Source organism: Papaver somniferum, chromosome 1 (assembly GCF_003573695.1).
Source record: "Papaver somniferum cultivar HN1 chromosome 1, ASM357369v1, whole genome shotgun sequence".
In the NCBI taxonomy this organism is placed as follows: Eukaryota; Viridiplantae; Streptophyta; class Magnoliopsida; order Ranunculales; family Papaveraceae; genus Papaver; species Papaver somniferum.
In genome coordinates this window covers 52,502,178-52,513,824 of record NC_039358.1, presented here as the reverse complement: position 1 = coordinate 52,513,824, position 11,647 = coordinate 52,502,178, and the positions used below count along the sequence as shown (strand labels likewise).

At 35.9% G+C, this 11,647-nt stretch overlaps 1 protein-coding gene and 1 pseudogene across 1 annotated transcript; one reads left to right on the top strand and one right to left on the bottom strand.

Annotated features, from left to right (window-relative positions):
• Positions 1 to 3,408: 3,408 nt before the first annotated feature.
• On the top strand, positions 3,409 to 4,056 carry LOC113310314 (agamous-like MADS-box protein AGL61). The gene has a single exon (XM_026558976.1). The coding sequence runs from the start codon at positions 3,409 to 3,411 to the stop codon at positions 4,054 to 4,056; it is 648 nt and encodes a 215-aa protein (XP_026414761.1).
• A 931-nt stretch (positions 4,057 to 4,987) lies between these two features.
• On the bottom strand, positions 4,988 to 5,918 carry LOC113328997 (annotated as a pseudogene).
• Positions 5,919 to 11,647: the final 5,729 nt, after the last annotated feature.

Genomic DNA, 11,647 nt, shown 5'->3' with positions numbered 1-11,647 from the left:
GATTCTATTGATTTGTCGGAATTTGTGTTATAGTTACCTGTGTGCTAAAATGGATATTGACTTGTGAATTTTGTCGTATACATGATTTCGATATTGTTAGCATGTTTTAAATTTTAGGACGAAATTTCTTTTAAGGGTGGTAGAATGTAATACCTTGTATTTTTATTTGTCTTTTCGGGTCGGGTTTTACACGAATTAGCTAACCTTATGGTTTTTCTTAGTGTATGTGGGTTGTTTGGACTAGAAATACTACAATTTACGGTGAAAATAACATGATTAATAATGAATAAAATTTGGAGAAAAATGAAAAGATAAATAAAAGAATTAAGTTGAATAATAAGTATAAGATTTATATTAATAATAATGATAATTAGTGTAGGTTAAATATAAATAGGGAAAAAAGTATTAGAGAAGTTAGAAAACCAAAAGCTATGTAGAGGAAGAAGATGAATTGGTGCTACGGTTCTTGAGGAGAAATTTTAATTAGGAAAATCAGTGGAGAATCAATGAAATTGAGGTAGAATGTGAAACCCTTTCTCTTTAGGTGTTTTTCTTTGGTGTTTATTTTATGTAATTTTGTATTGTTATGATTAAATAATTTATTTGAATAAATATATAGTTCTTGTTGATGATCGGGCTTTTGAAATTGTTATATAACATGATTACGTACCTATGGTTAAATTTTGAGAACAATACACCACAAATTCACCGTTGAATGTGTGTTTGAATTTGGATGATAGTTTCTGAAATTCTGGACAGTTCCGCTTTGCTGTGTTTTTGATATTCTTAGGAAGTCTTCATGATACTAAAACGATTTCAGGCCTTAACAAAAGTTGTAGATTTGTGATTTATCTATTAGTGTACTTTGGATTGAGTCAATTTGACATTTATATGAATTTACCATGAATTTTTTGGTAATGACATGTAATCTTCCCAGTTTTTAGGATTTCCTTGTAAATTCGATAACTTTTGTTTGAACTGTTGGTGTTCTGAGAAATTTGGATATTTGGTTTTTTATGGAGATATGTATGTTCTCCAAAAGTTTCAGGAAGATCAGATGAATAAATCACCTAAATATGTATGATGCAAAATGGATTCAGTTATCTTGTTTGTAGAAATGCTTGAAAGAAAATTATGTTCTTATGCCATGGTTGCTTGTATTGTTTGTAAAATGATTTTAAAAGGGAAATGAGTTCATGTTTTTCAGTTAGATGGAATATGATTTCATGCTAACGACGGGTAATGATCCCCGAGAGTTAAATGGGTAATGATTCCCATGGGAACTTATGTTTCCCGACCATCGATGACGGCTGTCCGTGCTGGTAAACGGTAGGTGGTGTACGAACCAAGGTTTTCGTACTGTGAATGAAACGGGTAATGGTCCCCGAGAGCAGATGGGCATGATCCCCATATGAACTTTTGTTCCTGACCATCGATGGAGGCTGTCCGTACCGATAAACGATAGGTGGGTGTACGAACCAAGGTTTTCGTACCGTGAACTCATGGTTTGAGGTGACTTATAAATATGTGAGTGACATTATTGATATGTAACTTATGTTTTGAAACTTAAAAGGATGGGTTGTTGGAAACATTATTGATGAATTGTGAATTGATGTGTTAAATTCCAAATGGATGATTAGTGGACTCATGGTTTCTTTGTGACGATATTAATACGTGAATAGATGTGTTGAATCATTGATGAATGACTTTTTGCAATTATTTTGGTATTATAAATTCATGGTTTGTTGGTTAATATGTGAATGATGTGTAGAAACCTTAAATGGATAAATTGTTGATAATAATATTAATAGTGTTGTGAACAAGTCATTGTTGATATGTGAATGATGCGTAGAAACCTTAAATGGATGAATTGTTGATAATAATATTAATAGTATTGTGAACTTATGGTTTGTTGGTGACTATATTAACTTGTGAATCATGTGTTGGAATCTAGATAAAATAATTTGTTAGAAACATTATTGGTTATGTGATTGTTGAACATACCCTCAATTCGTTGAAGTTGTACTATGTTTCTTGTCATATGATTTTTCTTGACATAATGATTATGTTTTCGCATCTTTAGAGAACGGGGTGCGTTCTATTGAGCTGTCATCTCACCCCAATTGACATCCTTGCAGATTTATCAGAGTGGCGCAGCGAAAGCTAGGAAGTAGCTTAGTGATTGAACTGCTTAATTGTATTGCTTGAAATGTAATTTGAAATAATGTGTTTGGTTGAAATCGTTGTTAAGATAATAAGCGGATTTATATGCTTCAGTTCATGTTATATAAAGTTTCAATTATGTTTTGTGCAAAAGTAAATTAACAAAAATATGTATGCATAAGTCTCTTTCCGACCCGTAACGCTTCGAGTTCGGATTCCCATATGGGTTTGACCTTGGTCCGAAACTCGGGATGTTACATCCACGATTTGATATCGGGTTTCAGAAAGAAAAGACATCAACCGATTTAATTCTGGGTATGAAAATCGACTCTTTTGGTGATTCAATTTTCATTTTTATTTTAGAAAGAGAAACAACATCGAGATTTTGGATTTGTAAGTGATACGTATTTACCCATTGATTTCTTGGAATCTAACAAAATCTGGCAGAGGGATAGGCTAAAGAAAGAAAACACAGAGGGATGTTTTAGTCATAAAAAATGGTCCAGATGATTACACGAAAAAAATTATTTTCCTTTATATTATAGATAGATTTATCATTTCAATTTTAGCTTTGATTTTCTCTATTTAAATTTATTTATTTATTTATTTTTTCCTGTGGCAGTTTGTTTCGTCTGGAGCTGGCCCAAAGTATGTGATTTGGGCCTAGATTGAATGTGGATGGTGACAAAGTCTTTATCAAAAAGAAAAAAAAAAAGAAAAAAAAAAGATGGTGACAAAGTGAACTATTCAGTGTAGTTGACTTGGATTTTCGGCAAAAGGAATGATAATCTTGATATATTTTTTTAAAGAGGTTTGGTCTGACGCATCCTGGAGAAGTCTTGGCTCAGTCACCGTTACTGAACGTCTTTGCGGAGTATCTAACCACGATTGGAAAAATCAAACGTTATCGACTTTTATTTTGCAAAATCAAAAATTTAAATACTTTGTTGACAAATGAAGATAATACTCACAACTATTAATTTTCTTTGCCTGATATTTACGCATATATTCATGCACGAGCCTTAACAATCATAATCTTCAAAACAAAACAGGTCATTCAAGAGAAATGATATATTATACTAAAAATGGCAGAATTCAATTTGTTACGTGTATATATAGCAAGAACAAACTAATATTTTAATTACACAAAATTAATTCGAGGAAGGAGTTTACTCTATAAATAAGGAGTAATTATCCCATTTCCCCTCATCTTCTGTCTAAAAGAAAAACCATTGTTAATTTGCTATGGATGCACCAAAAGCAAAAAAGACCCAAGGTCGTAGAAAGCTTGAATTGAAAAGAATGGAAAAGGAAGCATCCAGACAAGCAACCTTCATGAAACGAAAAGAAGGTATATTCAAGAAAGCATGCCAACTAAACACCTTATGTGCTGCTGAGACAGCCGTTGTTCTTTTTGCTCCTTCAGGAGCACCCTTTTCTTTTGGTGAACCATCGGTGGAATCGGTGGTTGATCGTTATCTTGCAGGAGAGAGGAGTCTTCCCAAAGATGCACTTATTAAAGCAGAACCTGATGCAAGAAACGCTGATGTCGACACTCAATATAACACATCTGTTAAGAGGCAAGAAGATGCACAAGCGAGAGGCAGGGAACTAGCTGAGGCTAAGAAAGCCGACATTGACCTGTTTGGGTGGGATGTACCCGACAAGGAAATGAATCTGGAGCAACTGGAGCGTCTCAAGTTTAAATTGGAAAATCTTCAGATCGTTGATGAACCAGGCGACGGACTATATCTTATAAGCAGTACTGCTGCATCTTCTTCAGCCAATCCACTGGTTTTATCAAAGGGAGGCAGTTCCTCAAATGTTTCAAATCCCCCTCCATCTAACGACCCTCGGGGATATCAGTTTGGCCATGGACGCGTGGGTTATTAGTTTTGAGTTTTTATCTCAAAATTAAGTCTCGGTCAAAACTCTGGACGTGGGCATTTTTTTTTTGTTATGTAATCCATTTAGCAAGGGTTTTGGTATTCTTGAATCTTTCATGTTATTTCACTTGTAATTCAATAACCAGAGTTCTTTTTATTCTACCTAGTCCATTTTGTAAGCATCTAGTATTTTTGATCCATATATTTTAACCTAAACAAGATGGTAGATACTGGCCTAAATGTTTATTATGAGAAATTCCTGTTTAAATTCAGTAATCGAGGTCATTCTCCATCATCCAACTGCAAATCTTATAGTAAAAACAACTCCCTGATGGCTTATGGAAGTAAACATCCAACCACAGAAATCTAATTCCCAATGTTACCATTAGGAAAATACTGCAACTCTTAGACTAGCATATGGTTGTGCACCTTGGTCGAACACTTTCATGTGGTACCATACTATGAGAGTATTGAAGTTCTGTTTAATTTTGATCCCTTAAACAGTTTAAATGAGAATCGATTATCGTTGGATGATTTACTAGAGATCTTGTGTAATTATGTAGATAGGTACTACATCCTGATTTGGTCATGAGTATTAGCGGCGCCGCAAATGCATTTACGGGGAGAAATGCTCATTGCACGCTCTGTTTTGCCAATGCCGCCCCAAAGATATAAAAAATCAAAATCAAAACTTTACTCCAGGAGCCTGAATTATAGTGATGCCTATTGATACTGAAGGACTGATGAGGATGTCACAGGACTGTAGGTGCCCAATGTTGGCCATGGGGAGCATCCCCGGGTAAATGTTGTCAGAGAACACACGCATTGATTCATGCATGAGCTTTAACTTTCACAAAATCAAGTGCACATCATTCAAGCCAGATGAGATATTTTACAAAATCATAAAATTTAATTTGTTATTCATATGCTATCAATTACACAATTAATTGGTGAAAGGGGTTTCTTTTTACGGCAAGTTATAAATAGTCTTTGAAGGGGCTACCTTGGTTGTTGCTTCTTAATTTGCTTCTTCTTTAGCTATTGATTTTTTTTTTTTAATCTTCTTGTAATTAATTAATTTTTTTTTATGACTAAGTAAAATTAAAACAACAAAAACCACAAACAAGTTAGGGACACAAATCTTTTTGAACCATGTGTTGGAGCCTGATTTGCCAGGCTTCAGAACTGGATCTGAATAAGGACGTTGTCCTACCCAGTTGCCTGGAGGATCAAAACTACAGATGATGAAAGTACCACCGGTAGTACAATTCACACTCGCACACCCTAGACGGACAGTGTATCTCCAAACCACTTGTGTGTAGTGCAGACACTCTCCTCCATGACATGAGTTTGATTCGATGTCGTAGTTACTTTTCTCTTCTACCCATAAGTTTACAGCATCTCCCGCTGTAAGATCGCCAGTACTCATCGCAAGGTTCTCACCATATGGTCCACCAGCAGAATGAACAAGCTTACAACCATCGGCTCTCTGCTTGGCATAGTCAATAGCATATGAAGCAACTGTATTATCCCATCCTAGAGGTGTAACATTAACCGCGGCGCGAGCTAAATTATGTGGGGCTAGATAATTTTCTGGTGAGATTTGGGCTCAAGAGATACGGACTAATAAGGCAAGGGTAAAAAATATTAAACTCATGATAGTGGCTGCTAGCTAGGTCAAGCTGATGATATGATCTTTATTACAATCGGCTTCTCCCACCATGGAAAAACAGGTAATGACTATGAACTATACCGGAACAAACCGGTATCTTGATCCGTTAAAAATAGATCAGGCAAAGATATTCCTCGACCAATTATGTACTAACTTAAAAACGAATAAACCTCAACTTCAAGAAAAGCATGCGTGAAGGAGATATATTTCTGGTTTTGGTTGATGAAGATGGTATATGAGGTGTTGTACATTTTATAAAGGTTAGCTACTTTGGAGGATACCTGGTAACCTTAATTAATTCCACACTAATAGACAAAAGAACATTAAAATAAATAAAAATGAAAGGGAATATATGCAATATTTGTGCCATGATATAATTGTCAATGTACGTAATTCCAGTTGAATTGATCAACTCGTCGACGACATCACTTTCGCTTCAAGTGAGTGAGACGACTTGCCTCTCCAACTACGACTTCGCTATGTAAAAACGGGGAAGGCTATATATATATTTTGGTTGCTAGCTTGGTCACTATAGCTGCATGCACTACTACCTGCAAGGAGTGTAATGTATTGAATTTGATTACACAAACCTTTAAGCAATTAATATTTTGAATTGACCTTATGGTCAAGGTTGCTGGCCGAGCAGGGCGTAGATTCTTCTTCCGGTGCCAATCCACCTGATTTTATCAGGGATTCCTCTATCTCAAATCCTCACACCATTTAATGTTCCTCATGGATATACATTTGTTTGAAAATTATTCATACATACCATATATTGACTTGAATGAGAGATTATATATTTAAACATAAAAATGAACATTAAGATGATGGCAAACCATATCGGCATAATTTCATATATCCAAGTCACTAAAACATAATTGAGAACTAATTGCAACAGAGAGAGAAAAAAATATTACAGCAAAGCTTAAAGCATTTCTAGGAGATGTTGGTTAAACTTCAACATAGAAGTCTCTAACAAGCTGGTTAGGACAAGATTAGGAAATTGATGTAATCCTAAGGGAATTAGAAGTCATCTAGTTCTAAGAAAAGGAAAGACATGTAATAAGGTAATAGGACTAGGAAAAGGAATTCATAGTTCTATATATATGATCACCAAAGTTGTGGTTGATCATATGAGCAAGATTAGAGCTTGTGTTTAGTTTTGAGAGATTTTATAAACATCAATAAAGAGAGTTGTCTTTATATAAGCTAAGTTTCATCTTGCAGTTGCCATTAATTGGTATCAGAGCTTGTTTCTGAGCCATGGCAAACGAAACCACCATTGTGGGTGCAAAACAGTTCACGCCACCATCAATACAAGTTCCAATCCTCAAACGCCACAAACTACACAGTATGGGCCATGAGAATGAAGGTACTGATGAAAATCTACAAAGTTTGGGAAATAATTGATCCTGGTACATTGGACCCAGACAAAAACAATGTTGCCATTGGATTACTCTTTCAAGCAATACCAGAATGTCTTGTTCTACAAGTTGGTGAACATGAAACTTCAAAGAAAATTTGGGATGCAATAAAGGCACGTAATCTCGGAGCTGATCGAGTTAAAAAATCCCGTCTGCAAACCTTAATGTCTGCATTTGAAAGAATGAAGATGAAAGACACTGATACTATTGGTAGCTTTGCAGGAAATCTATCAGAGATAGCCTCAAAAGCTGCGTCACTTGGACAATCCATTGATGAAGATAAACTGGTAAAGAAGTTTCTCAATAGTTTACCAAGATCCAAGTATATTCATATCATAGCTTCTCTCGAACAAGTCTTAGATTTAAAGAAGACTAGCTATGGAGATATAATTGGAAGATTGAAAGCATATGGAGAGACAATCCTTGATGAAGAAAACAATGGAGAAACTCAAGGAAAACTCTTGTACACAAACTCTTACTAACAAAACTCTGCGACAAGAGGAAGAGGTCGTGGAAGAGGTGGTAGAGTAAACAGAGGCCGAGGAAGGGGAGGAAGGTTTAACTCACAAGATAGAACAACAAGTCAGAATGGTCAAAACCAAGGGAAAGAAAAGATGGATAGATCAAACATTATTTGTTACAGATGTGATAAACCAGGACACTTTTCCTCTGTATGCCCTGAAAGAATACAAAAGATGGAAGAAACAAACAAGAATGAAACAAGGGAAGCAGATACAACTCTTTTCATGCACGAAGTTGTATTCTTAAACGAAGGGAGACTAATACCAAAGAACTACGAATCAAAGGATGGAGAAGAAGGAATCTGGTATTTAGATAATGGAGCCAGCAATCACATGACTGGTAAGAGACACTACTTTTCTGAACTCAATGAGAAACTCAAAGGACAAGTGAAGTTTGGGGATGGATCTTCTGTAGAAATTGAAGGGAAAGGATCAATTCTATTTCAGAGCAAGACCGGAGAACAGAAGCTTGTCACAAACATCTACTTCATCCCAAACTTACAAAGCAACATTCTAAGTTTAGGACAAGCTACAGAAGTTGGATGTGATGTTAGAATGCGACAAGATTATCTAACAGTTCATGACCCAAGTGGAAGACTTTTAGTTAGAGTCTCACGCTCACAGAATAGACTCTACAAGATAAGTCTCATGATTGGAAGGCCATTGTGTCTGAATATGAGACTGGAAGATCAGACATGGAAGTGGCACGCAAGGTTAGGACACATAAGATTTAGAACTTTAAAGGAAATGTCTCAGAACAAGATGGTTCGAGGGCTACCACAGATAAACGATGAATCAAGGATCTGTGAATCATGTTTAGTTGGGAAACAAACTCGTCAAGGTTTCCCAAAAGCAACAACATTCAGAGCCTCAAAGCCATTAGAGCTTCTTCATGCTGATTTATGTGGTCCTATTACACCACAAACCCTTGCAAATAAAAAATACATATTTGTTATTATAAATGACTTCTCAAGATATATGTGGTCTATTCTTATAAAATAAAAGAGTGAAGCATTTGACAGATTCAAAGCTTTGAGAAATCAGATAGAAAAAGAGTTAAAAGAGGAGGTCAAAATGCTTAGAACTGATAGAGGAGGAGAGTTCACTTCCTTAGAGTTCAACAAGTTCTGTGAGTCAAATGGAATCAAAAGGCAACACACAGCACCATATACACCACAACAAAACGGAGTGGTGGAGAGGAGAAACAGGACTCTAATGGAGATGACAAGAAGTTCTTTAAAGGCTATGCAGGTACCTAATTATCTATGGGGAGAAGTTGTACGACACTCCACATACCTAATAAACAGGATACCTACTAAATCTCTGAAAGACATGACTCCATATGAAAGCTTGCGAAAGAGAAAACCAAACATAGATCATTTAAGAGTGTTTGGTTGCAAAGCATACGCAAAAGTTGATTCTGCAACTCTTAAGAAACTGGATGATCGATATCAGACTCTTGTGAATCTAGGAATTGAGCCTGGATCCAAAGCTTACAGATTATTCAATCCAACAACGAAAAGAGTGATAGTGAGTCGAGATGTGGTATTCGATGAAAAAGAAAACTGGAACTGGAAAGAAACTAATGATGGACCAAGTAGGGATCCAGGAATGTTTCACATGAGATGGGGTCAAGTAATTGATGAAGGCGAAGGACCCATAATCATCAATACCAATGAAAACACTGAGAATAACGAAGAAGTAGAAGAAGAAGAAGAAGAAGAAGAAGAAGAAGAGGAGATCGATGAAATAATTCAACCCATTCCACTGCGAAAATCAACAAGACAGATAAAAAATCCACAGTACCTGGAGGATTATGTTCTTCAAGCTGCAGAAGAATGTGAGATTATGCTACTTTCTTTTAATGATGAACCAAGGAATTTTCAGGAAGCAAAGGTCTCGACTAAATGGACACAATCATGTAGAGAAGAAATTATTTCAATCAACAGAAACAAGACTTGGTTTCTAGTTGATAAGTCAGGTGGGGTAAAAGTGATTGGTTTTAAGTGGATCTTCAAGGTTAAAAGAAATGCTTATGGAACTATTAACAAATATAAGGCAAGACTTGTAGCTAAGGGATACGTTCAAGAATCAGGCATAGACTTTGATGAAGTTTTCGCACCAGTTGCTAGACTAGAGACAATTCGTCTCTTAATAGCAGAAGATGCATCAACTCATGGGAAATTCACCACTTAGACGTTAAGACAGCATTCTTACATGGTGAATTGCGAGAAGATGTGTATGTTGAACAACCAGAAGGTTTTGAAGTAAAAGGACAAGAGCATAAGGTTTATAAGTTATCAAAAGCTCTATATGGTCTAAGACAAGCTCCTCGAGCCTGGAATACAAAGTTAGATAAAATCTTAAGAGAAATCAGTTTTGTTAAGTGCTCTAAAGAAACATCAGTATACAGAAGAGAAGAAAAAGGAACGCTTCTTGTGATTGCAGTCTATGTAGATGATCTATTTTTGACTGGAAACTCCCTTAAGGTGATCAATGAGTTCAAGAGATAAATGTCATCAAAGTTTGAGATGTCAGACCTCAGAAAACTCACTTATTACCTTGGCATAGAAGTCCATCAAGGAGTAGATGGGATTCAGATTAAACAAGAAGCTTATGCAAGGAGAATTCTAAAAGAAGCAGGACTTGAAACTTGTAATCCAACTAAGATACCAATGGAGTTTGGACTTAAAGTTTCAAAGGCACAAGAAGAAGCAGAGATTGATTCAACGAGTTATAGAAGAAATTTTGGATGCCTTAGATACTTGTTACACACAAGACCAGACTTGGCTTTCTCTGTGGGAGTAGCAAGCCGTTATATGCAGAGTCCACGCAAGTCTCATGGTGATGTAATAAAGAAGATATTGAGATATCTAAGAGGAACAATCAGCTATGGATTAAAGTATGGTCGAGGAGGATCAAAAGGAATTGTTGGGTATAGTGACAGCAGTCATAATATTGACCAAGATGATGGAAAAAGTAGAACCGGTCATATATTTTATCTAGGAGAAGCACCTATTACATGGTGTTCACATAAGCAAGACACCGTAGCCCTCTCATCCTGTGAAGCTGAGTTTATGGCCGCAACAGAAGCAGCTAAACAATCAATATGTCTTCAAGAACTGTTGGGTGAAATCAAAGGAAGAGAACCTGAAAAAATTCTCATCAAGATTGATAATAAGTCTGCAATTGCACTCACTAAAAATCCAGTGTTTCATGGGAAGACGAAACACATTCACAAAAGGTATCATTTCATACGAGAATGTATCGAGAAGGAGATCATCAACGTTGAACACATACCAGGAACTGAGCAGAAAGCAGATATATTGACAAAGGCATTAGCTCGGATCAAGTTTGAAGAAATGAGACAATTGATTGGAGTACAAGATATGTCACGGGTAAGGTTGAAGCTTAACGGGGAGAATGTTGGTTAAACTTCAACATAGAAGTCTCTAACAAGCTGGTTAGGACAAGATTAAGAAATTGATGTAATCCTAAGGGAATTAGAAGTCATCTAGTTCTAAGAAAAGGAAAGACATGTAATAAGGTAATAGGACTAGGAAAAGGAATTCATAGTTCTATATATATATGATCACCAAAGTTGTGGTCGATCATATGAGCAAGATTAGAGCTTGTGTTTAGTTTTGAGAGATTTTCTAAACATCAATAAAGAGAATTGTCTTTATATAAACTAAGTTTCATCTTGCAATTGCCATCAGGGGATAACTACTTATTTGCTGCAAGACAAAAGTATCATGAAATCCCGTAGATGCACCACAAATAGAGAGAGCAAGATGACTAACCCTCAATAGGACTCAAAGATGATCCATGATGTTCAGATAATTTTTTGAAAGATACGATCTTCAAACGAGGAATTTTATGATTATCCCTCCACCATGCCTCCATATGAACTGTATAATTGTTGCTTGTAATTTCTTCGTCGTAGGCTTCTAAAACAAAATGACAATCCATCATGTAAGG

Excerpts from the sequence above, each read along its gene's own strand:
- LOC113310314 (XM_026558976.1), top strand. The coding sequence starts at position 3,409 with ATGGATGCACCAAAAGCAAAAAAGACCCAAGGTCGTAGAAAGCTTGAA.